This window comes from Pseudochaenichthys georgianus, chromosome 22 (assembly GCF_902827115.2).
Source record: "Pseudochaenichthys georgianus chromosome 22, fPseGeo1.2, whole genome shotgun sequence".
Classification (NCBI taxonomy): Eukaryota; Metazoa; Chordata; class Actinopteri; order Perciformes; family Channichthyidae; genus Pseudochaenichthys; species Pseudochaenichthys georgianus.
In genome coordinates, this window is record NC_047524.1 from 6,763,351 (window position 1) to 6,790,357 (window position 27,007).

The 27,007-nt window shown below is 41.3% G+C and overlaps 1 protein-coding gene across 3 annotated transcripts; it reads left to right on the plus strand.

Moving 5' to 3' along the window:
* The first annotated feature begins 826 nt into the window (after positions 1-826).
* Positions 827-26,762, plus strand: nsd2 (nuclear receptor binding SET domain protein 2). 3 transcript variants are annotated; one of them, XM_034111246.2, is made up of 24 exons: positions 827-960; positions 1,516-1,603; positions 1,692-1,741; positions 3,152-3,748; positions 4,432-4,597; positions 4,687-4,853; positions 5,338-5,778; positions 6,228-6,450; positions 7,753-7,862; positions 8,069-8,177; positions 10,189-10,295; positions 13,556-13,645; positions 14,842-14,968; positions 15,088-15,288; positions 15,906-16,085; positions 16,587-16,743; positions 16,886-17,088; positions 19,098-19,201; positions 19,352-19,621; positions 20,925-21,041; positions 23,045-23,186; positions 23,290-23,396; positions 24,088-24,286; positions 24,567-26,762. In XM_034111246.2, the coding sequence occupies exons 4-24, from the start codon at positions 3,176-3,178 to the stop codon at positions 24,878-24,880; spliced, it is 4,107 nt and encodes a 1,368-aa protein (XP_033967137.1). In that variant the 5' UTR covers positions 827-960; positions 1,516-1,603; positions 1,692-1,741; positions 3,152-3,175; the 3' UTR covers positions 24,881-26,762. The 3 variants fall into 3 exon arrangements, with proteins under 3 accessions (XP_033967137.1, XP_033967139.1, XP_033967138.1); XM_034111248.1 differs by lacking the exons at positions 827-960; positions 1,516-1,603; positions 1,692-1,741 and adding an exon at positions 2,504-2,710; XM_034111247.2 differs by lacking the exons at positions 827-960; positions 1,516-1,603; positions 1,692-1,741 and adding an exon at positions 2,733-2,993.
* The last annotated feature ends 245 nt before the right edge of the window (positions 26,763-27,007 follow it).

Sequence of the window (27,007 nt, forward strand, 5' to 3'; positions counted from 1 at the left end):
CAAATGTAAAATATTTAAAACACAAACAATTCACAAAACACAACGTATGATACATTGGCTTTACTTTGGATAAATTATGATACGAATATTGAGACATATGAATTGAAATAAAATAAGAATAAATACAAATCAAGGACCCTCAATAACACAGAAAAGTCCTTAAAAAATTACTGTCAAAGGGTGTTTAGGAGAATCCCAGTAATCAACCATTTTAAGTTGCATGGGTAAAAGGAACCACATCCTGAGTTCTTCATGAACAGACTACTACATTTTGTAGCATGCAGACATTGTGTTAGAAATAGTTTCCCCAATTGATTTGTGTTTCCCCTTGTTATACCTTAACACAACCTGGCCTTACACCTTTGTCCTCTGCTTTGTTTAACGTCAACCCAACATTGACCTTGAGTCTGAAATAAAGATTGAATGAATCAATCAAAAACAGTAAGCTCCCACAGAGCACAATCATCAAAATAAAAACTAAATTGAAGCAACAAACATCATTTTTGTTGTACTTCTTATTTTGTGTGAAAGTTGCCGTTAAATGTATCTATGTGATGAGATGTCTACATGCTCAAGTCATCTCTCACCCGATGTCATTCATTGTTGGAATACTCTATCAAGAATGGTGTCTTTTATTTTGAAAGGCAAAGGTTTCCGGATGTGGTCTGTATTATTTTATTTAGTTTCACGCCCCTCAGTTTCCCCTGTTGGTACTGCAGCTTGCATTTACTTCACAAACAGGGAAGCATGTGCTCTGCCATGACCGGGTCGTTACCAGGAAGAGGAATTTAGATCAACATGTAATTATAGGTCCTCAATTAACGTTTGACCTCCGGTTATTTAATTAAGAGAAGGAACAGCATATCCTAGAAGAAGACTGCACTCCACTCCTAATGAATTAACCCTAAGGAATCCACCATTAGAACATATAGCTTACCAGACCACGACCTTAGTATACAGGTATACAGACACTGCATGAACATGGTTAGTGATTCGTAGCAACTTTTCCCTTATAAAAGCTTACAATAAATTGCATCACATAAGACATAAGATAAGTGGGCTGAATGTAAAGACTTCTTCCTTATGTCCATCAAAATCAAATAGCAGGATTAGAAACTATTGACCACTATATTGCAAATGCAATATGTTATCTCATTTGCAATTAGTTTTGAGTTTTTGTTGTTATGACATTTTTTACTAAATGAGTAGGCCTACCCATCAAAATGATAGGCCTCCTCCCTTTCAAAAAACTATTTTAAATATCATAAAGTGGCAATATTCTTTAACATACAAGCACTAATTCAATGTTTTTATTTTACTTACATATTTCACACTGTTTTGTTGAAGCCCTAATGCTGATATGGTAGGAGAAAGTGATATTAAGCAGTACATAATATACATGTATACTTTTAACGACACTTAGTAGTGAATAAGTGGTGTAAGAAACACACACATACAGTGATCGTATTGAATATTAAATAATAATGTAAACGTTGTGAAATTATGTCAAAACAGATGGATACACCGGGTCAGGCAGCTACTTCCTACGGTTGGGTTTTTGAAAGGACCGGTTGAGCCTCTCTCTGCTGCCGACCAATCGGAAGTGAGTATTTTTCGCGCTGGTTGGCCGGAGATTTTGAGTTTCCCGCAAGGTTTTGATTCGACTTGAATGAAATCCCTCTGCTTTTCAGAATTAATACGGACATGTAGCCACTATAACGACCGAGAGGAGATTCAACAGGTAATCACAAAGAGACTGTCTTTCATGTTATTGTCAACCCTGGAGACATTAGCCGGCGTTAGTTTTTCGCGTGTACACTTGTTCGCCCCGACCATCCATTTTAGCAAGAGAGGACCTGCTAGCTTGAATGCTAGCTGACTGTGCTAACACTAGGGCAATTTGACTGTAAGCTTGTTAGCTTCGGCTAAAACCGTTAGCTTGTTTGAAACGAGCTGTCATGGCGCCTGCAAATTGAGTACACCACGGAAATAATAGATAAACAGTTTAAAAACACTACGTCTAGCCGTACACCATTGTGTTTAGTTATTCACGTATTTGTTTTTCTACGTTAGTTTATAGGTGGCTGCGTTTAGCTTTTGGGGAAGCGGCTTTGACTATTTGCTGGAATGCGTTGTAATGGCTGACTGTAGCTTTGACAGAGCTTCGGTTGTGCAGTACGGGAAAACTCTTGTCCATGGATGGTATCCATGAGATTCCCACATCGTGGCTGCTTCTTCAGAATATAGTCGAAGCCCTGTTTTGTGGATGACGTGCTGTGCATCTGCTGGCTCCATATATTTCACGTTGGCCTCTGTAATGTTTTTGTGAGTTAACGTTAGAATCTTAAAAATGCTTGCGTTAATGTTACTCTACACAGCCGTTGCATTACAAGTGACCTAATGTTCAACTAATTAACAATGCACTCTAACGTGAGCCCCCATGTAACCCGTTTTTTACTTATGTGGGATACATTGAAATCCATCAATTATTCGCACCCCATTAGCAATACTCCGACTTGTCAGCTGCTTCCATTTCCGCGGCTTTTCTAGCGGGTGATACGGCGGCAGCACAGCTAGCCTCCCACTCATTGGGTATTCGCTGCATGCGGTGGAGCCAGCAGCCAGCCTCCTGCATTCTCCACACCGCTGTGCATCAGCTAGCCGCTAGCTAGACCTTTTCCAAGAGAAAGCCAAGTTAAACACTGTCGTGGTAAGAGGCTTTCCGCCTGCACTGTGCTTTTTGTTCGTATGCATGGTTCTAATCGATAATTAATTACATGACCTCGTTCACATTATCATAGTTGTGATCAACGAATAGCTCTGGATTTCATTGAGGCATTACTTTACAGAGGCATTGTTGTTTCTGACATATGGTCATGGTATGAGTCCACTTTCTTATTAAAACATTGAAGAATACCGGATTAGAACAATCTGTGACAGGTGCAGTTTTCTCAAACGCCTCCAAGCTCTCTGTTCATTCTCCGCTTGAGCAAGTGAGTGCCATTTTCTAAAATATCTAATGTTATGCCCATAGGATTCGTATCCCAGAATGCTATTTTACAAATTGCCAGAATGAAGAGTACCAATAATTGTTTTTTATATATATTTGTATGTTGTCTGTGTGCTAAGAACTTTCTGTCCTACCTTGTAGTGAGCCTGGAGGGGGTTGGATGGGATGGACGGCAAAGGTAGCTCCCTGCCTTCAAAGCCAGAACCTGCCAGCCCAATCAACATGAAGCAGCCGCCAGAGTCCCTCAGTGTTCGGAAAGGAGGGGGGGACATGAGCAATGACCCTGCTTTACTAATGGACAAAGCTGCTGCTCAGCTAGCCGCCACACTACAGGATGGCCTTCAGAAGATGTCTGGCCACAATAATATCACCCACAGCCACGAGAGGCTCAAAGATCTCACCTCCATTATGCTGAATGGCGACCAAGACACGCTCCCTAAGCTTTGTGCTCCAGAGCTACCTTTGCTTAAGGGCGCTGAAGCCCCTTCTACGAATGGCACCCATCAACATAATTGCACTCCTCATACGGAACATGAACTCAAGGAACAGCAGCCGCTGTTTGAGCAATGTTGTGCCAATGGGACCAGTTTGGCCACGGCCACCAAAGGTACTTTATCAGCACCTGAGAAGAGACAGGACTCAAAGAAAAGGAGGGGGGGACCTTACAAACCAAACCTACCTGCTATCCCTGTGGAGCCACTTGACCTCACCAAGGCTGTAGGTGGACCAGCTGAAAAGGTTTGGCTTTTATTCCTACTTTTAAGCCATTTACTTCATGTCATCCCCTCTCACTCCCCCCTCTCCTGTCAAACTTTGGCGGCTGTCCTATGTAGTAGTAATAATAATAACAATCACAATAAAGGTGTAGAAGCTCAATATATATCTACCGAAAACCAAAATATAAGGAAGAACTTCTGTTTGTCATGCATGGTTACAAACCACAATATGCCTAGCTAATACCGGTTTAAAGATAAACCTGATGATGTGCACATTTTTTGCTGACGGATGATATTAAACCAAATAAAGAGTAATACATGTTAGTACAAACTGTACCAGGCCTCACATTGAAAGTTGAATTCACTGTGAATTTTGACAGAGAAATAACATTTGTTCCATCTGTTGACATTCAAATATTTGCCCACATACCTTGAGGAAATTGATGCTCAATCTGAAGTAAAAAAAAACTTCAACATAGGCTTAAAATGTTGGAAATTGATATACATGTCCTTAAACCTTAATGCACTACTGCAGATATTGCTGTTTGTATTGTTTTGTCTGGAAACTGTAAAGTACTTACTACGTGTCTAAAATTATGTGGAAAAACTATTGATTGTTTTTTAGGAGAGAAACGGTGATTTGGATTGGATTAGTTTCTATTTTATTCTTATTGATTAATTGTTTGTTTTTTTCCTCTTCTGCAGCTTGAACTTATTGAAGAGTTTCCGCAGGATAAAAAAGAATCCCCTCTGCTGATCCGGTTTTCTATTGGTGATTTGGTTTGGACCAAAGTGTCAGGATACCCCTGGTGGCCTTGCATGGTGACCACAGACCCAGATTTCAACACTCACATTAAACAGAAACAGAAAGGTGAGAAACAGTCTCCACCACTTTTTTTTAAGAGGCTCTGTTTTTATATTAATATTAATCCTGTGTGTGTCTGCTTTTATTTATTATAGCAATCACTACCAGGTATGGCCTCCTCTACCACGTGCAGTACTTTGGAGACGCTCCAGAGAGAGGCTACATCTTTGAGAAGAACATGGTGACCTTCACTGGGGAAGATCAATATGAGGAGCTTATCCAGCGCAACAAACGTCCAGCCTCCCGTGAGATTCACAAAAAGGTAAATTAGATTCTTCTAGTGTGACACCCTTTCCTTTTGGCCTGTAGATGATGTGGTGTGCTGTTGTTAAGACAGAATTGCAACATTAAAACGTTGCACTTCCCTAAACTGTTTTATGCAAAGTTCCCTCTGGTGATTACATTTCAAAAATATTAAATGAAGAAGCATGTGCCATTTAAAAAAACAACAACAACAACCCTGAAACGCATTAAACTAACAGCCATCCCAGTTAGACTTGCATTCTGTTTTCTTACCACAAACAGGAAATGAATAATGTTTACAACATAAAAACGATACATCCTAGTAATCAAGTTTGTAAACGTTTTTATTCTCTCCTCAATGTAAGACAAGTATTTCTTTGTTAATGGCCTTCTCCTAGCAGCATATATTCCAGAGGAGAACACAAAGATTAAACAATACTACTGGGTGGTAATTTATATAACTTTTGTATAACTATGTTTCTTTCCCTCCCTTTGCCATGCAGACGGCTCCCTCTGTGCCCCGTAAACTCCAGGCTCAGTGGAACATGGGTGTCATGCAGGCTAAGGAGGCCATCAGCATGTCACAGCACGAGCGCAAAGTGAACTTCACATTTCTGTACGATGAGGACGGTCCTCACATGAACCCCTGCATCCTGGAGAAGTTGAAGCCAGAACCGAGCAACGAGCAGGCCCAGGAGACAGAATCGAGACTCAGCCCAGAACCTCCCTCCCTGATGTTGAGCGGCGCCGCCGACCCCATAGCCGCCCCTCAATCCCAAGAAAGCACTTCAACAGAGAAAAATACACGAGCACCCAGAAAACAACTCAACTCAAGAGGAAGCCGAAGAACGGGCAAAGGCCTTCTAAAAAATGTACTATCGAAAAAACTGCTGAAAAAGACACTTTCTTCCAAAGATGTGATTCATCCGCAGCCAGCCTCACAGGTGAGGATTATTCATTCAAATCAGTGGATCGCTTGTGTCCTGCATCATTTAGTTATTTGAATGCAGACTTGCAGAAACAGGTTCATGGAGCAGGTAAATGTGGGACCTTCCATGAAACGTTCTGAAGTGCAAATGAAACCGTGGATAAGGCCATTTAACCTTGTATAACCCGAGAACAGCTGTTTTTTTCAAACAAGTATCTTTTTTTTTGCTGCTATATTGACGAATAGGCTTCAACATGATAAACAGTCTTATAAACGCACAACTTATTGACCTTTTTAAGTAGAAACAAATATTTATTCTAATACAAAATCAATCTGTGAAAATACTGTAAGCAATTTTGAATGTGAATATGTAAAACCCTAATTGTGTTATACTAGGGTTTTTGGAAAGTTTTTGCGTTTTTGGGATGGTGTCAGTTGATACATTTCTTAATGATTTATTTCTAGGATGCTACCACTTCTGCACCAGATTTGGAAGCTGAATCAGTCATACCTCAGAAGAAAAAGCGAAGACCCCGACAGCCTCAGTCTCCCACAAAGATCGTGAGGAGACAGAAAAAATCTACAACGGACACAACTGCCCCAGTAAAGAAAAGGAAATCGAAGCTGGTTTCTTCAACAGACAATATCTCAGAGCCAGTCCCACTCCCACTTGCAGTTTCAGTTCCAGGTTGGTTGAAAGTTGAAACTTAGTATGAGTTTACTAGAGCTGTGGAATCTGTGAATTGCCTCATGTTGCTATCAAAATGCTGAAGTGGTTGTGTTATTGTGGCATTTATCTCTTAATGTGACCAGACTATTTAAGAACTTTGCATCCTGATTGTATAAAAAAAATGTGTTGGTGTTGTTAAAACTAGGTATCGACCGATATGGCTTTTTCAAGGCCGATACCGATTATTAGTAATCAAGGAGACCGATAACCGATATTTGGAACCGATATACATTTGCAGTAAAATCAGAAAATCTTGGTGTCAAAATGTAGAGTAACACAAACTCCAACACAACTCAACACAACTTCTTTGAAATGCATTTAAGCATATATTATGTTTAATTAACTTTTAAACATCTTACAACTGGTTTCCTCTCTGTGCCCTTTTCTTTAGTGCAGTCATCTGCAATGAGTTAGAGAGAGACAAGAAGTGGGGCTGCAGGCTGACATGCTTAACTAACAATAATGCTTAATTTATTATATCTGTCTATCTAGCATAAAATCCCAATAAGCTGCTAGCAACTGCAAAACACTAGTGCTAGCTAATGTTTTGCAAACTATTAAAAGTGAGGCTATTACAGTAGACATAACGTTAGTCTAGTAGCCTCACTTCTAATATTTTCCTAAACATTTGCTAGATACATGTTGGCTAGCTAATGAGTTTCACATATCAACCTGAAAAACTGCGAGGCTCCACTCGCAGCCCCCCCTCCGCACCACAGTTACTCCGCCCGGAAAATCTTCAGTAATAGCCTGATTAATAATCTGACACAGAGTGGTGACTGCAGCCAGAGAAACGGCCGCATCAGAGCCAAAGTTTTTTCGGCAATTTGATAAAAAAAAAGGCCGATACCGATAATCGGTCAAATGCGGAATATCGGCCCCGATAATCGGCCAAGCCGGTTGACCCCTAGTTAAAACCAAGTAAGCCATTCAACCTTGATTGCACAATTGCTGTTTGATAGTTGGGTTGCTTGTTAATGTTGTTGTGATTGACTAAGTGAAAAAAAGCCATAGAGAATGTGTCATTTAAGTGAGCCCAAATGCAAGAGAATGTGCTATTTCATCCTTATTTGAGTGTGACAATTTACTTTTATGTTTTCTTAAACAACGTTTGGTTAAATTCATCTTCAAGCCACTTTCAAAGCTGCCTTTAAAAACATTGTTTTCATTTCCTGTGCTATCCCTTAACGGCAGATAACATGTTTGATTCAGGACGAAGTTAAGGTTTAAAAAAAAAAAAAAACGTTTCTTTGTTTTTAGTCAAGAAGCAGCGAAAGAGGACGCCTAAAAGCCCACCAACAGATGCTACGTCAGACAAGGCTCAGCCGCCCAAAAAGAGACTTAGAACCACCAAAGAAGTTGAAAAACAGGTGAGGTTTCCGACGTAATAGCTGAGATGGGAAACACTTTGGAGATCTAAAATGATTTGATAAGTAAACATCTAACACAAAGCAATATTTAAAATTATGCATGATCTTTTTTCTTTTTTTAACCAAACTTCACATGATTTTATTTCCCAAAATGAATAGTAGGCACTTTGTAAATAGATGTTCTTCCTTTTGTCTTCTCTTCCCAGGCTTTGACTACAGAAGGAACAGAAAAAAAGCGGAGAAGAAGAAATAAAACGGACAAAGATGTAACAGAACCCAAGAAGAGACTCCCAAAGTCAAAAGCTCTCCTCGCTGGTAAACATCATTTTTTTTTTTTTTAATTTAGCGAAAATGAAGGCCATTACAAAGTATTAAACGGCATTTTCCAAGGTATTACATTTAGTAGCTTGTTTTCAATAAGTATATAACTTGTCCAAAGAGGTTGTATTCTACAGTCTGCCTGAATGTAATCATTGCGTAGGTGTGTAGTGTGATTCTGTGTAGTTTATTTATGGCATCCCGTTGGATTTGACGTCATCTGAACAGGACATCGCACGCTCACTGCTTGATAGCGCACGAAGGTCCGTTTACTCCGGTTGTTAAGCAACATCGTTATGGGGAAATGCAAGTTTGCGTCCAAATGGTTGGAAGATAAGGAGAAAGGACAATCAATACTGTTATATAGTAAATGTGAGGTGAAGTGTGTCGCCAATGTAACCGGTTAAAACTCCAAGTGGCGATGAGGTCTTAAAATTAGGGCTGTCAAACAATTATAATTTTTAATCAGATTAATCACAGCTTAAAAATTAATTAATCATGATTAATCACCATTCGAACTATGTCCAAAATATGCCATTTCTTTATGTATATTGTTGGGAATGGAAAGATAAATGAAAGAAGGCGGATATATCCATTTAACATACAGTATGTATGGGGATTATAACATTTTTCTGCATGTCAAAATGAAAGACAACCCACACACCTATCAATCATCAAACCGTGGGGTCTTAATTCATTACGTGTTGATTTCTATCAACGGGGGAGTACTTCAGGAAAGTCGACAGAGGCGGGGCTAGTGGAGTACTTCGTGACCACAGTGTGAACGTTGTGATCAGCTGTTTTAGCGCAGTTCTCCAGTGAAGGGGGGAGTCTCCCTCCGCAGCCGGTTGGCGTAGTTTTGGCACAATTCCGTTGTACAGAACGACGTTAACAGCAGCCCTGTCTGTGCACACGGAGACCGACTCTGTCGTCCGGTGATCTAACCGCCTTCTGGAAAAGCTTCACAAGTACGTCGGTACGCAAATGCGCTTTGTGACACAAGTGACGGTACGCATTTCAGATTACGCACATAACCTGTACCAGTTATGTGCACCCCTGTACTACAGCAAAAGTATTCTCCGTCGGGATATCCTGCAACAACACCACGCCGTTATCTTGATTCTGATTGGCCAGAAGACATTATCAAAGATGTTCTATTGAGAAGACGATCACTACGTGACAAAAGTTTTCAAAACCGTTTCTGGTCTTCGGTACTTCCAGACAAGTGGCTACTGAAATCAATCTTACTAACTGCTGTCTGTGCAATTCTCGGCGCGAGTTGGCGGACTTTATTTTGCTTACTTTAACATCATTTTTCATGGTGGGGCTAAGCCATTTCTTGGTATGGGTGTAGCCTACCCCAGCCATACCCTGGCGCTGCCACTGGTGGGATGTATGGGACGGGCCATTCTGCACATGCGTTAAATGCGTTAAATATTTTAACGCAATTAATTCAAAAAATGTGTTAACGCGATAATTTTGACAGCATTACTTAAAATGTTTGAAAAGGGTCTTAAAAAAGGTCTTACATTTGACTTCAGGATTCCTGCATATACCCTGGTATTAAATTGTAAGAGAGAGGATCGAGAATTATTCTCTCGGAGACACATGTGGAAGCAGGGTGTGTGAGACAAGCAATGCAGTTATACAAGGTAAAACGGGTGGAAGTTACATATACAGCAGAATTGTGTTTTATTTACAAAAAATCTAAATCAAAATAAACGAAACCCAAATAAAAATTAAAGATGTATTGCAGTTGGGGAATATCCTTCAGGTGAAACCCATTTAGCCCAGTATTGGTCAAATTTTCCACTACAAAGTCTTAAGGAGAAGGTCATTTTCTCCATCTCGAATATGCCCTGGTAAACATCTGTTAAGTCAATACATTAATGGGCTTCTCCTTTAAATTCACACCTGAAACCTGTGTGATTTGCTCTAGCTTCTAAATAATCTTAGCTGTTTTGTTATAGCTCCAAACACACTCCTAACCTAATTTTGTTCACTGAAGACCAAGAAGCGGAGAAACCAAAGCGTAGAAGGAAAAGGAAGCAGGATGGAGAACTCATGCCCTCCAAGGCGAAGAAGAGGAGGACCTCCCTGTGTCCGGATCCCGAGGTGAGAGAATAACCTCACATCAGCAGCCTGAGATTCACAAGTAAAACTAAGGAAGTTAAAACGTGCTCAACAGGTTCAATTGTTATTTTGAAGTTTGATGATGCTATACTATTATTTAAAGTGCACTTATCATGCTATTTTTAGGCAATAGCATGAGTCTCAGATATATATATATATATATATATATATATATATATAAAAAACATGTCTATGAAGTGTTTTGCTCAAAATACCAAACAGATCACCCATTCTAGCCATGCCTCATATCCCTCTATTTCACTTGCTGTTTCAAAAGTGCTGATTTGGGGTATAAAGCTTAAAATTATCAAGGATTATTTCTGAAACAGTTTGGAGCTCAAAGGCTTTCTCTCTTACCGGTTATACCACAAGGTGAGTTCCTTTGTATTTCCTGCTTCTTCACACACATGCTCTCCAGTACAGGTTAGCGTTGAGTGTTAGCGATGCTAATGTAAACACCGACCATATTATAGACCCTCCAGAAAAACGCGGGCTAAAATCCTTGATTATGCGATCAAACATGCAGGGTTTTATGTGATTTTATGCGGTGAAATTGCGGGAAGTTGCGAAATGTGCAGAAAAAATAAATATTGGGATGTCTTATTTATTTATTCTCTCACACACAACCTGCCACTAACGTTAAACCCCTTTACTATTCAATTAAACACATCCAATGTTTATTTATTGTAAAAGCAATTGGGCTATTTTAATCACACTCTCTCTCTCTCTCTCTCACACACACACACACACACACACACACACTTCTCCACCTCATTCTGTTTTCATTTACTCATTAGTTATCTGACCAGCTTCAATCTTGTAGGCTTCTCACCTCGTTTCTTGTAGCCCTCGAAAGGGTTTTGGAGGTCGATGCCTTGGTGAACGCGAGTTGTTTGGCTTTCTTGTCCGCAGCAGCAGAAAGCATTTTCGAATGTTTGAATGAATCAAAGTGGGTCGTCACCGTCGATGTTCTCTTATGCTCCAACACAGTTGCACGGGGTGCAGAATAGTTTCCCCTCACTTTCGTGCAAGACATCGGGGTACTGCTTTGCCCGGTCTTTAGCAGAAATGTTCGTCGGTAAATGAGATGGATTAGATTTTTTCATCTTGGTGTTTTCTCTCTCGTGTGAGCTCCACACGTTCACTCTACGGTGTTGTTTACCTTCTGTGATGCGCGAGCTGATGACGTCGCGTCAACATCATCATCACTTCACGTCAAGAGGAGTTAACTTTTTTTTCCCTCAATTTTGTGTGGAAAAATGCGGGGATTATGCGGCCTTTTGATAAATATGCGGCCTTTTAAAAATCTGCGCCATTTTGCTGATTATGTGGTAAATTCTGCGATCGCAGAATCACGTTTTTCTGGAGGGTCTAATATTACGTCCAAAACAGTCAGGCATTGTTTCTGATAGCAACTTTCTGATAGTGCCGTGGGTCCACATTTCCGATATTATGTCATATCAGACACAAATCTGGATCACCTCCGTTGTACACCCGTTTTTAGAGATTTGGGTACGGAGGAAAAGAGAGAGGGTGTTATTTTCTGACGCTGCGTGAGTTCCCCGACACACCGGGGACACATCTTTATGTATAAAAGACATCAAAAAGTGCATTTTACATGAATAGGTCCCCTTTAAGATTAAGCTTACCAGTGCAAGTTAGGTGGTGTTATTTTAATCACACAAGCTTATTATCAATAGGGTTGGGTATCGTTTGAATTTCCACGATTCCGATTCCGATTCTACTTTTCGATTCCGGTTCTTAACGGTTCTCGATTCCGATTCTTTGAGGGGCAGGGTAAAAAAATGATACATGCTTCTTCCACCAAAAAAATTACATTTATTCGAGAAACTTTTACACAGGTTAGTTTAAAGTAATATTCACATTAATCAGTCTGTTTATATTCACTGCTATGTAACTTTAACCTGAGAACCCCTGAAGCTACAACAGTTCAACTTTTAAAAACAGTTCTTGTTGAGAAAAACAAGCATATCTGCCTTCTCAGGCATACCGGGAAGAAATGTTTGAACATTTTGAAGTAAAATGCTTCAATCTGGTGCACACGCAGAATTACTAGAGACTAGATCTAGGGGGTACAACTCCAAACACCCATATGAAAAAGATCGGTTTACATTTGAATAATTAAATAACAAATAGCCTACATGTAATGCATTTTATTTTTGTTGTTCATTCATATCTTATTTTACTATTTTATTTATGCATATTTTTTTATCTCCAGTTTAAAACGATATGTCTGGTTTACTGTCCTATAGTATACATTGGAATGATTTCAAACCTGTTTTATCCCAATAATTATAAAAGAGTGCCTTGGAAATATGTGTTTACATAAATTGTGATCAAAACGTTTGAGACCCACTGAGATAACTTAGACTAAAGTGAACTATCTAAACACTGAGAGTCCTTTACCTCACTGAGCTGAAGTTATCAGCCTCTCAGTCTGACTGGAGAGGACTCTCCCTCCACATCATTGTAGAAACATCTTCTTCTTCCGTAAGAGCAGCTAGCACCAGATGCTAATAACAACAGCGCCGGTTCCAGTGCACCCTCGTGAGCTGCGGTTGCCAGATAAGCCAACATCCCCCATTTTCATCACTTGCAGCGCCCATCGTACAGGGCAAATGAAAAGTGTAACCGGGATGAAAAGGGTGTTACATTTACTTAATTATGAATGTTGTTACATCAAGGCTGAAAATTAGGATGAGCACCAACGGTCAAAACATTTATTTTTTCTCCCAGAGCTGTCAGCGCAGCGCCTCCACAGATCTGGCGCCCTAGGCGAACATTTATAATGCCAGTGCGACAGGCCGGCGCTGGTCTCAGGTTACACTGTAGGAAATGTAGATACAACGCTACATTTCCCGCCCCGCTGCAGTCATGCAGTAGGCTACGGAGAGCGGCGAGAAACATTTCCTCAGGAATCGAAAAGCGGAACCGAAATTCACATTTCTAAATGATACCGTTGGAATCGAAATGTTGGAACCGGTTCCGAACCGGAACCGGTTCTCGGTACCCAACCCTAATTATCAAGAATACAAAAGTTCTTGCCCATTCTTTCCACTTTATGAGCAGAACTTAAATTGGGCAGTTTCCATTTTGTGTTGTATGTTTACTCAGATCTGTTTCAAACAGTGTACTTTAGGTTATTGTTAATTGCTATACTGTTATAGAATTCGTACAATTGTGTCTGATTTATTCAAACCCCCACATGTTATTTGCTGCAGGGTACTGGGAGTGAAGGACGTCCTGATTCTCCAATTGACAGCTTAGACGGGATAAAGAAGGGCGAACGGAAGAAAGAGTTTGTCTGCCAGGTACGTCTTCAGTATCCCACTGTCCTTACATTTAATTAAATGTGCAAATGCCGCTTTGCTTGTTTCTAACATCAAACAATCAATGTTTATTTATATAGCCCAATATCACAAATCTTACATTTGTCTCCGTGGACTTCACAGTGGGTACAGAATATCAGTATGACAATATGACACCCTCTGTCCTTAGACCCTCACATCGTACAAGGAAAAACTTCCAGAGAAAACCCCCACAGTTACGGCCCCTACACACGGCGGCGTGCGTGTCTTGAGCTTGGGGAGTCAACGCGAGCAACACGACCAACAACCAATCACATGAATGTCCCGCCCCGGACATACAAAGCAAAGCATTCATGCTACATCCATGCTGGCTAAATATACTGGCTATGCTTGCTAGCTGTCCATTCAAACGAAGTACACTGGATATAAACTCCCCAAACAAGCGAAAACCTACCAGTTTCACCCACTGTCTCTGCCACCTCCCCCCATGCCTGGCTCCTCCGGTTTGTATCCCTGTAGGTAAAGAGGGACTGGTCATAGAGTTACCGGGTGATTCCCTACTGCCACGATAATTTTCTCCTCCATTTTTTGACATATGGGAAATAACTGCGGTCTGGCTCTCCCAACATACACTCGGTTTGATTGGCTAGCGCTTGTACTGTCAGATTTGCATATGCGGGATTTGATTGGCTGACGCCTCCGTCGAGGCGGCAAAAGTAGAACATTGCTCTACTTTTGCAGCGAGCACCGCGAGAGAAGCTACGCTTTGCTCCCACAATGCAGTTCGGCGAATCGTGACGTCACCCCATTCAAAGTGAATGGGCAGAAGCGTTGAAGCGGCAACGCACGCCGCGGTGTGTAGGCGCCGTTAGTGGGGGGAAATTGAATAAACCTCAGGGAGAGCAACAGAGGAGGGATCCCTCTCCCAGGATGGACAGACGTGCAATAGATGCCGTGTGTAAATTGAAAAGATAATACATTTAAAACATAGCCAACAACAGCCATCATGCATGCTGGATATAGCATTCATATAGCGCTTTTCATGAAACCTAAGGACGCTTAATATGGACATACTTTCACACTTTCTGCCAGTAAAATATCTTGTTCTCCTTACTTCAATTTCATTTTTTTTTCTTCTGATCACTCAGTAAAATGTCTCTACCTCCACATATGTCTCAATCTGTGTGTTTTTCCTGCAGGTGTGTCAGCAGGCTGGTGAGGACCTAGTTGCCTGTGAGGGTCAGTGCTGTGGGATGTTTCACCTCCACTGTCTGGGTCCGTCAGTCAAACCTGACAAGAAGCTGCTGTGTCAGGAGTGCAGCACAGGTGAGTTTGTACAGTCACAAATATTTGGTAACTCAGTTTTTTGTGATAACAGAATTACATTTGGATGCATATTTGTATCTATTGCTGTTTAACATGTTTTCCCTCGATGCTTTCCTCAGGGATTCACTCATGTTTCCAATGTAAGCAGTCGGATGGGACTCTGCGTCGCTGCCACGTCCAGAACTGCGGCAAGTTTTACCACGAGGCGTGCATCAGCCTCAACCCCCTCACTGTGTTCGACAACAAGGGCCTCCGCTGTCCGCTGCACGCCTGCCTCAGCTGCAACTTCGACTGCCGCAACAAGCAGAAGTCCACTAAGGGTGAGGCTGTGCGACACTAAAGATGTGACTTTATACCGTTTTAAATTCTGTTTCATTTGGAGTTAATGTTAGTCCTGCGATTGTAGTTCAATCATGGTCCAGGTAAAGGATCAAATGCACTAGTTGCTTAGTTTCAAGGACATTTATTTTCATGTTTATATAATTAAGTATTGGCACTTACACTTGAGTTGATGATTTCCTTCATGCTAATCCTCATACCCTCAGGCGGTGATTGTGTGGCTGTGTTAAAGCTGTGTGGGAAAGACATCATCATCATTATATCTTAACTATTTAACATTTTGAAACTAAATGTCCTGCCATAACTTACAGATTACATTTTTTTTTAAGTTAAAAGTAGCTGAAGTTATATTTATTTATTTTTGGACAACATTTTCTGTAATATTAGAAAATAAATTATCCTTTTTTATTTTTAACCCATAGTAAGATTAATTTGAAATATGAAGCATCAACTCCCGTTTTCTGACAAATGAGACCTTAAACATTAAGCCTTATCTATCACTTTTTCTTTATCAGATATGTTTCGTCACTTCTGAATACAAAACCCGAGTGTGGTGAATCTGTTTAATCTGCTGTATACCTCCATCTTGCTGTTGCAGGGAAGTTGATGCGTTGCCTGCGCTGCCCCGTGGCGTACCACGTGGGTGACCTGTGTGCGGCTGCGGGAAGTGAGATGATCACCAACACAGCCTTCATCTGCACCAACCACTTCAGTGCCAAGAAGGGGTACAGGCACCACACGCATGTGAACGTCAGCTGGTGCTTCGTCTGCTCCAAAGGTTTGCCATTGCTCTCTAATCAGCATGACAGCCAATAGCAATACATTTATATCATTTTTGTCGGAGAGAATTTGAAGGGTCTGTTGTGCTGTCAGAATCAATAGATAAAAAAAGGAATACTTTTTTATTATGTGCTGCAGAGAGTGCAGTTAATGTTCTGTAGCTCTTTAATCTCTCTTAAGGGCTGGCTGTGGAGCTGTTTATAACAACATACTGCAAACTGAAAATCAAACGAGATGCTGAACTAGAGCAGTCCCTGAGCATCAGTTTTCAGTTAGAACCACATCCATGTTTGCAGAGACAGAAATAAAAGTATCAAATGTATAGCTTCTTAGTCTTAAAATCAATACTAACGTAATTCTTTAAGTTCCCCTGTAAACGTGCTGCTTCACAACTTAAACACATCTCTATCTCCTTTGCACAGATGAGTTGATCATTAATTTGGGCTCTTTTGCCAGCTTTGATGATTCTGACTTGTTACTAAATGTTGTTATATTGCAGGAGGCCAGCTGTTGTGCTGCGAGTCTTGTCCGTCAGCTTTTCACCCCGACTGCCTTAACATCGCTATGCCTGATGGGAGCTGGTTCTGTAACGACTGCCGAGCCGGAAAGAAACCCCAATACAGAGACATCATCTGGGTCAAACTGGGAACATACAGGTCAGAGAATCTCTTCCCTTATTCGGATTTCTTTCTATCTGTTCTAATTTCACAGACACGCTTGTGTTCCTTGTGGTTCTGTATTGGGACTGTGACTCTGAATAAAGAACTAACTCTTGTTCCTTCCCCTTTTCCTCTTCAGATGGTGGCCTGCAGAGATCCACCACCCCAGAAATGTCCCCACCAACATCCAGCACCTTCGCCATGAGATCGGAGAGTTCCCCGTCTTCTTCTTTGGTTCCAAGGATTACTTCTGGACTCACCAGGGCCGAGTGTTTCCCTACATGGAGGGAGACCGAGGCAGCAAGCACCAGGGGACCAGCATCGGAAAAGTCTTCAAGAACGGTAAAGATATACTTCCTAGAAACACTTTTTGGACACATTTTGTGATTTAAAAGTTATTAAAACTCATGAAAGAAATTAGGAACACAAAAGTAATGAACATTGCATCAAAGCACAACTTCTGCACATAAAAGTGTTTGGCTTGTTTTGATTTGAACCTTTTACATTTATAGTTGAGGGTTAAAGTTTATGTTTACATAACCAGTTTTTTCACGAAACTGTGTCTCAGGGCTTCATTTAAAAACAAATATCAGCTAGCAAGCTGAGATTACACAGATTCTAGGGGTATCATCACTGTGCGATCAAAACTCACGGCAGGGGAAGCAAACCAGACAACACACGACGTAGCTTTACGGAGCAAAAACAGGACATTGTCTTGTCTTTTGCTGTTGTGTTCAATGGCATTAAAACGATAACGCTTTTTTTCTTCTTCTAAATCTCTCTAAAAAGATCAAATGTCACTTGTTTTGCATCAATCTTGATACAGGGTACTTATTATATGTTGTAGTTTAGATCCTAAAGCTTTTAGTCTACTAGCCCATCATTCAAGGGTGGGTTTCACTATAAGTAATGTTTTTTTTTTGGACGGACACTATCATTTACATTTTTTTTACTATATTCAATCTGAATTTACTTTAAAATAAAAACATCTATATTGATTCTGACTCTTCTACATCCAACTCACAGGTTTATCATTGCTTTGAGAAAAAAGATTATTAATTTACCCTTTTAGAAGGGAAGATATGGTCATTTGTTCTGGGAATGTCATTTTCGAGCCTGAGACCTGAAAAACAGGCTCAGGGCTTAACCGGTTAAGGGGAACTTTTTAAATGTAAATGTAGGTAATCAGCAGAATCATTTCAGTACAATGCATTTTATTAGGGATGCACGATATTGGTTTTTTGAAACCGATACCGATAACTTCCTGCTTCTCAAGACCGATACCGATAATACAAAAAAATGTACGCCACTAATTATTTTAACGCGATTTAACGCATGTGTATTTTTTGTCCTCCGCCGCCCCGTAGTTTCAGAGCGCATCGAGTTTAAAATACCATCTACAAGCTGATGCTGACAGCCCCGCTCCTGCCGCCCGCTTGTGGCAGACCACACTTCCACGCTCACCGGCAGGCACCGACTGGCCATCTGGAGGACCGGGAGGGTGTGTGTATGTGTGGCCCGAGCGAGCGAGAGACCTTACGTGCATTGTTGTTGTTGTTGTTGGCATCTGGTGCTAGCTAGCTGCGCTAACGGATATAAGGAGCTGTTTAAATGAAAACAGAGGAGCGACATTTCGCCACAACTGCGCCGAGCACTTGACTTGATGCAGGAAGCCAGACAGTGGGACATTGTACGAACAGTCAGCACATGATTGCAGTGTCCAGGCAGCTCCGGTTCGAGCATATGCCTTGAGTTGCACATAGCTCCAACGCGCGCGCACACACACACACACACACTTTGTATTGTATTATTGTCTTCGTACGCTTTTAACACACCATCGTAGCGATGGCGATGTTTCAGGTGACTGATCAGGTTCGAAGTATTAGGGAGCGCTGGATTTGTGAAGAACTCCCCTCTTCCTAAACCACTAATACCACAGTACTGGCAAAACGGGAGGAGCCGAGTGAAAAACAAGCGCCCCTCATCCCAATCCACCCACACAGCAGAATTTTTTTATTTATTTTTACCCAAAAAATATATTGTATAGTATCGGGGCTATTAATACTGTTATCGGGTTTATCGGGATGACGTCATAATTCCTAATATCGGAACGATAATTATCGGGCCGATAATTATCGTGCATCCCTACATTTTATAAATGTTTTCCAAATTCAAATGTATCAAGTTAAAAGAATATAAGCACAATTAAGAAAGCATAAACTGTCTAATTGAAAAAGTGCTTGAAATTGCACTGTTTACATACTTGCACTGTTTTAACTTCAGCTAAATGTTTGGTAAATGTTCACAGAGAGATCATGTGATAAGCCTGTACATGGTCTGTTTTTCCACAGCTTTGCTGGAGGCTGAAGCTCGTTTCAAGGAGAACAAAATCAAACGAGAGGCCAAGGAAGCGCAAGAGAACAGCCGAAAGCCACCCCCTTATAAGTTTATCAAGGTGTGAAATCTAAAAGTGTTTTCCCTTTTTCTCCTTTGTTCAAGTATTCAGTTAATGCATCTGAAGAGTTTGCTTTCTTACTTTTATAGATATCATTTGTTATTGATTTTTCCTGAAGTTGATTGTTTTTTCTTTTTCTTCTGCCTTCAGGTGAACAAACCGTACGGTAAGGTTCAGGTCTACACTGCGGACATTTCTGAGATCCCGAAGTGTAACTGCAAGCCGTCGGTGGACAGGCCGTGTGGGTTTGAGTCGGAGTGTCTGAACCGCATGCTGCAGTACGAGTGCCACCCGCAGGTGTGTCCCAGCGGGGTGCGCTGCTGTAACCAAGACTTCACCAAACGCCTCTACCCCGAGACCAAGATCATCAAGGCGCCCGGGAAGGGCTGGGGCCTGATCTCTCTGCGGGACATCAAGAAGGTGAGCCTGTCCTGCAATATGACTGCTTAAAGTAACACCAGCCATTTGACCAGAAAAGTCTCATCCAATTAATGTTCCCTTATTTTAGGGATATCACGAGTAAAGAATGTTATTTAAAATGTATGTTTTGTTTTACTTCCATATTGTTTTCAGCCTCGGAGATCCTTAATTAATCAGGCTCAACTTAAGACACTGTACATGAGATTTCATTTAGTCAGCTAATCTACCCAGAGCATACTGTGTAGAGCAGGGATGGGCAGCTTGCATGGTGGTGCCCACATCATTTATGTACTGGCCACCAGGGGGCCTCAGATTCACTTGGAACACACACACGCACACACACACGCACACAAATGCCATGTATTGTATGTAATTATTAACAAATATACTAAGTCTGACATCTTCATTGACGTTTTACAATCTTTCAGGGAGCATCCTCGAATAAGCTCGCTAAACAAATATCAGTTCACAGAAATGTTATTTAATTTTTACGAGTGGCATGTTTGTATTGAACAGGTTATTTAACAGTGGAATAAAACTATTTTAAACTTTTGGAAAGCACGGAACATGTGTGTGTATTGAGATGAACCATTAGAGGACATAAACCTGAAGTCATGAACACTGACCCAGACATTAGTTGTCTAACTTGAACCTAAGACACTTGTAGCCAGTCTCTGTCCACACAGACACCCGTCAGCCCGCACTCTGCTGTTCCTCAGCGCCGCTCCCCCTCCCTCCCGCTGAAATTATGAATGAAAAGCGTACTAATCATAGATAACACGGCAGGGTCCGCGACAGTTTGTTTTCATCTGATTTCAAATAAACAAAGTCTTGGTTTTTAGAATATTAAACTTGTTTCGCCAAATTCAGATGATAAAAACAACCTTTAAGCTCGTAAAGGCATAATTACAAGAGGCAACTTACCGTCACAGCAGGCATAACAACAGCCGGTGTTTCTTGTGAGGGTTTCCCCGGGAAACAAACACAATACACACAAACGCGTCACAGATTATTTTTGCGGTATTTGGCTGCCGAACTAAATCATGTACGCAGCTCGGGACGTAACTAGGAGTCCAGTGGACGGTATCAGTACTACAAGAACCTGGTGTAGAGTATATTAACTGTTTTCACTTTGACCAAAAAGACAAATTAGTTCCCTTTTTTAATTACATTTTTACTAACACATAAAGAAACTTTCGTTGGGTGTAAAGGTTTTATTTTTTTAAAGGAACTGAGCCTACAATTAAGTTAAAATAAAAGACTTGAGAGATTTGAGTTGAACACATCTCTGCTTCTCCAACAGGGCGAGTTTGTGAACGAGTACATCGGAGAGCTGATTGACGAGGAGGAGTGCAGGGCGAGGATCAAGTACGCCCACGAGTACAACATCACAGATTTCTACATGCTCACCATCGACAAGGTGAGTGCTGTACTGGAAGCTGGAAGTACTTTGATTTGCTCCGCAGTGTATCATGGTGCTGTTTCTCTGTAGCAGAGCCTTTTCTACTGGGAGCCAGATAAACACGATGGTATTGCATTGGGAATGTTGCATGCTAGAAACTGTAACGTTACAGGAGTCAATACTACAAACCCGGCTTTAGGCCATAGATTGAATCCTATTCAAGCTAATGATACAAACAATATATAGTTTTAAAAAGTGTAATGTTTCTCTTCTCATTGAATAATTGTCATTAAAATGTAACATTAGGCTTCTCTAACATTATAAGTATTATACTATTTGTACTCACAGATCATTGTTAAGACCTAAAGTCCAAATGTATTGAAGAGAGATGGTTTAGCCCTTCTAAACATTTTACTGCGGTCAACAAACATGTTCTCTCCATCCTGTCGCAGGCAAAGAGAGGCACGCACTGCAACGTTTTTTAAATAAAATTAAAGAAGACAACATTTGATTCAATAAAAAAATAATCGATATAAATCTTTACCTAAAAAAATAGGGCTGTTAGTCGATTAAAATATTTAATCGCGATTAATCACATGATTGTCCATAGTTAATCACAAGTTAATCGCACATTTTTCACCTGTTCTAAATGTACCTTAGTGGGATATTTGTCAAGTTTTTAATACTCTTATCAACATATAAGTGGACAAATATGCTTTATGCAAATGTTTTTATTATCATTTGAACAATGACAAATATTCTCATGAATATTAAACACAAGAACTTCTGAACATTACAAATATTTGCCTCAATTCAACCTGGAACCTCTCATTCAATACAATAATAAGTGTGTGTGTGCAAAATGCTGCTCCTCTGTTTTCATAACTGTCAAAGCATGAGCCTGAAGCTGTGGGTCAAAACAATGCGCTGTGACCCCGAGGTGACTGTCCTTACTGACTGAAGTCCAATAGTCTCCGGTGAGTCTTTCTTAAATCCTCCTCTACTTTCGCTGTTTGGACTTCATACAAGTTGTGTATTTTCGACACAGTGGTGGCTCTGGAAGGCAATTCAGAAGTGCAGTCGTTGGATGCGACCCGGATTATATCACGCAGCCCCTCGTCCTCCACTATGTTAATTGGCCTGCAAGCTGTCGCCACCCATTTAGCGATCTTTGTTGAAAGTTTGCTGCTCGTAGACGTGACCAGGCGTTCAAGTCTGGTGTGCTGCAAGCGGGCGGCAGGAGCGGGGCTGTGTGCTTGGATTGTATAGATGGTATTTTAAACTCGATGCGCTCTGAAACTACGGGCGGCCGCCCTACTAAAAACCTTTAAAAGAAGATTTGACTGAATTCTGTGATAGGGATGCCCCGATCGGGCAATTTGGAGCCGATCGCCAGAATCAGTATCGGCCGATCCGATCGGGTGGGCGGGGCCTATGGGGATCTTCCATTTAAAGCAGGGGTGGGGAACCTCTGGCCCCCGGGCCGTATACGGCCCGCGAGACCATTTGGTATGGCCCTCGAGGTAATTTATAAACGCACGCAAACAATTAAAGAAATCTAGACCGCAAAATAATTAAACAAGCGAGTGCCTGTTTTTCCTGGCAACGGTCATGGTCCTTGTTAGGTCTAACTCTTGTGTGTTTCGCTCCGCTCGCCGGTCCGTCACAGCCTTTATATACAGTCTATGGTCACAGTGGGCGGAGCTGCAGGATTTCTGCTTCACACACACACGTTGCATACCGCTTTTTTACTGTCTTTTTCGGACACCTTCAAATACTGCCAGACCGGTGAAGCCATTTTGGCGAGCTTGTTTTGCCGCACACAGAGAAAAGTGTCCTGTATTTGACCTTTATAGAGAGAACCTATCGATTAGCCGAGAGTGAATATCGGCCGATAATGATCGGCGGCCGATCGATCGGAGCGTCCCTATTCTGTGATACATAAGTTGTAATGATGGTAAAAGAAAGTGTATGAATACATTTGACAAAAATGAAAGCAATGATTTCCTTATCTTTTTAAGGACCGGATCATTGACGCTGGTCCGAAGGGAAACTACTCTCGCTTCATGAACCACAGCTGTCAGCCCAACTGTGACACGCAGAAGTGGACGGTGAACGGAGACACGAGGGTTGGCCTGTTCGCCGTCTGCGAGATCCCAGAGGGTGAGATGATGAAAGCCTTTATTCACTACCCTGCCATATGTGGGAAGAATAATTACATTTACAATGAAGTAACAAGACTGAGAGCAAACGTATGTTATTCCAGGCACTGAGCTGACCTTTAATTACAACCTGGACTGCCTCGGGAACGAGAAGACGGTCTGTCGCTGCGAGGCTCCAAACTGCAGCGGTTTCCTTGGTGATCGGCCAAAGGTGAGCTTTATAATCAGAGCGGAACTTTTTGAACTGTATTGAATTGTACATGTATACAGTAGGGCTGTACCCGAATATCTGAATATTCGTTCGTTGGAGTACTATTCGGGTTTCAATTTCGTTATTCGGATATTCGTTTTGTTTGTTTTTCCCCCGTTTTTTTTCCAAATGTAATTTATTGAAATCTCTAATATCAACGTAAGAGCTTGTTCGGGGGGTGCGAACACTTAACCATAAACGCTATCGTTTACTTTCTCCGTCTTTATATGTAGATATTACTTTTCTCCGTTAATCTCCGTCACGTTGTTTCCAAAGCAACAACAACTTCCTGTCAACAGCGCTACCTCTCCTTCAAAATAAAAGCATGTCCATAAATAGGAAGGCAAGCCAAATTACACTTAAGACCCATACAACTGCAACGAAAGTAACAAACACAATGCGATATCCTTTTCAATTTCAAAGAACACAAATTGGGTTAATAACCATAAAACAACAATACAGTAGAATAACAAAATGAATGCCTTGAATACACCAAAATACACGTGTTGAAGCGGTTCGCTGCTGATTACTACGCCCCCCCCCCCGCGCTGCTGATTACTACCGAATATCCGGAGCCCGAAAAATGGTATTCGGGACAGCCCTAGTCTACAGTGTAGATCAATTTCATCCCAACCTGACGTCTCCTCTGCAGAACTCAAACGGACAGACAGCTGATCCCAAAGGGAAGCGGTTGAAGAGAAAGTATAAGAAGAAGAAAGCGGAGGGGAAGAAGAAGTCTGATGACGACTGTTTCCGCTGCGGAGACGGAGGGCAGCTGGTGCTCTGCGGCAAGAAGATGTGCAGCAAGGCGTATCACCTGACCTGCCTGAACCTCACCAAGAGACCCTTCGGTAGGAAACGCCTGAAACTCACTGCAGCTTTTTATAGAGAATCTGATCAAATACTACTGTTTTAACGTCAAAACTGTTGGTGCATGTAAACAAAGTATCATTTTCTCTTTGATTTAACGTTCATTACCATTAAAATACTCTTTCCAGGAGTTTAATCTTTGTAACTCTGGTTATCACAGGTTCTTTCTATCCCCTTTTGTACAGTGTGTGAGTTTATTTCAACAAAATTATTTGTCATGTATTCTGAAAAACGTTTCCTTTCCTCTCTCGCTCCCTGCAGGCCGCTGGGATTGCCCCTGGCACCACTGTGACGTCTGCGGGAAAACCTCGGAGGCTTTCTGCCAGCTCTGCCCCAACTCCTTCTGCAAGGCCCACCAGGAGGGGGCGCTGCGAACCTGGCCCCCCACGGGGCAGATGTGCTGTCAGGAGCACGAGGAGCTGGAGGGAACGATCACCCAGGAACCGGTGGAAACCTCTGGGCCGAACGCGACAACACCGACCGTCACTACTGCTCGTCCTGCTAAAGGCTCCAGGAAGGCCAGAGGAGCCCCCGCCAAAATAAAAGGCTCCAAGAGGAAAGCAGCAGAGGCCTAAAAGTGACCTCTGACCCCTCAGAGAGAAACCACTCTGACACGTGCTTCCCCATTGGGGGACAAATATAAACCCTGCTTACTTAAGTCTCGCAAGATCACAAAACCAAGGCACGGTACATCTTCATCAGGGAAAGCCGCTGATTCCTCACATGCTCGGCAGCGGCCTCTAACGTTCTTCAACTTGTAAACGTGTTCAGGTTTATTTCTCTTCTCCGCACTGAGGCGAACCATCTGTGGTGAAAAGCTGCAGCGCGAGCGCAGGTTAGAACACTTTGCCTATTTCTACCCTCATTCTTCATCCAACAGGACTGCCTTCTTACTCTTTCATTTTAGAATAACAAAAGGAACCAGTGGGTCCCCCCCCATCACTTCACACGGATCATCAGCAGAGTTTTTATAGCTATATCTATATATGTGTATATCAAAGACAAACATTATGATTACTGGAATAGAGTAAAACATCAAACCGGTTGCAAAAACGTTTTAATTTTATATATAGTATATATGCCAGAGGTAAAACCAGGACACTATGGCTTCAGATGACCGTTTTTTTGTTAGGTTACATTTAACCGTAGACATTTGTTTGCTATTTTACAACCTGTTGTTTTTAGCTCAGATTTACCGTTTAGAGTCTATTGTTTTCATTTAGGGATCAGAATGCTGAACCAGAGAACCATGAAACTGAGAGCGCTCTTAAACTGCCGCCTGAAATAGAAACACTACTGGGTCTTTTCTGCTCGAGGCCACCCCAGAAACATGAAGGAATAAGTGTGATTTTCAGGAAGAACGTTTTGAGACTGATATGCTGTCACTTTTTTTTCATGTAAACATACAAATGATGCTGATTAAAATGTTGAAGACCTCTGTGTCACCTGGCCGAGCCTTTCATTGATCGTAAAACCATTCATATTTCATCTGTAGATTAGCTTTTAAAAGACCGATGTCTTTTGTTTTTATTCCCAGGAGATTTTGAGTCTCAAACGGCATCTAGTTTGTACTTCTAAACGCTGGCTAGCAACTTGTTTTTGAGGTGATGAGTCCCGTAGACTAGCTGGAAATCTAAAAGGCTGAAAATGTGGAGCTGAGCCCTAAAAACTCTGTCCAAGATGTCCTAAAATGGCCACTTTAGTCTGAGCTTTGAACTATTGCAGACATTCAGGGACATTTGTTCCATTTAAAGCAAAAAACAAAAGCTGTCTCTTTCTTTTTCCGTTTTGAATTTGAGATGCTCGTCTCACATTTAATATTCATGTCGAGTGATAAGTTTCCCTTTTTGGGGGTTGGCTAATTAGGGTTTTGTTTCCAAGAATGTTGAGGCTATGGACAATTTTGCACCGTTTTTATTTCATATGACGTTTATTTATAAAAAAAGTTTTAATATCTGGATCAACTGGACCAGTTCATCTAAAGGCTACTGTCTGGGCTTTTCAGTTGTTCCTCTAAAACCTTTACGTTGTACACAAGTGACACGAGATCAGTGCATTTTTGGATATATTTTTTTATAACCGCACCTTTTTTTGTTTTATTTTTAAGTGTTTTCCTTCTTCCCAGGGCGTGTGAATGCGACGCGTCCAGGGTGGCAGCGAGTGTCGTACGAGTATTTTTCCACTTTCTTTGTATCCTAACGTCGTGTTGAGTGAATGTAGTCCAGCCAGTTGTTTTGTTAGCACTGTAAACCTGTAGAGCTGTACCTTTTTCCTTCTGTAACTACTGTCCTAGTGAACCAGAGACTAATATGTACATACTGTATAAGTGGTAATAGTGATGCATCTATTGTAAATATCATACGTTTTGTTTTTGTTTTTCTTGATGCAGTGCTGAAACACTTTTGTGCAGGATCTCACGTCTGTTGAATCGTGCAATAAAAAGTGAACAAACATGCATCGATTGTCTGCCTGATGCGGCGCTTTTGTTTTGATTAAACAACGTCAGGCCCTTTAAATGTGTTTTAGATAATAAATGTTTAGATTAGTCTACCTTGTATTTTTTTTTAGTCTTCTGATAATTACCTTTGTGTTTGACTGTTGGTTGAACCAATGTCAATAAGTTCATTGTAAAGTATGCTTATGAATAAAAGGTCAAATAAGAAATAGCATAGTATTATATAAATATAATTCAAAAACGTTTT

Coding starts and splice junctions, on each gene's coding strand:
- nsd2 (XM_034111246.2), top strand. CDS start 3,176: ATGGACGGCAAAGGTAGCTCCCTGCCTTCAAAGCCAGAACCTGCCAGC. Junction 15,289..15,905: donor CAAGCAGAAGTCCACTAAGG/GTGAGGCTGTGC, acceptor TTGCTGTTGCAG/GGAAGTTGATGCGTTGCCTG. Junction 16,744..16,885: donor GTCAAACTGGGAACATACAG/GTCAGAGAATCT, acceptor TTTCCTCTTCAG/ATGGTGGCCTGCAGAGATCC.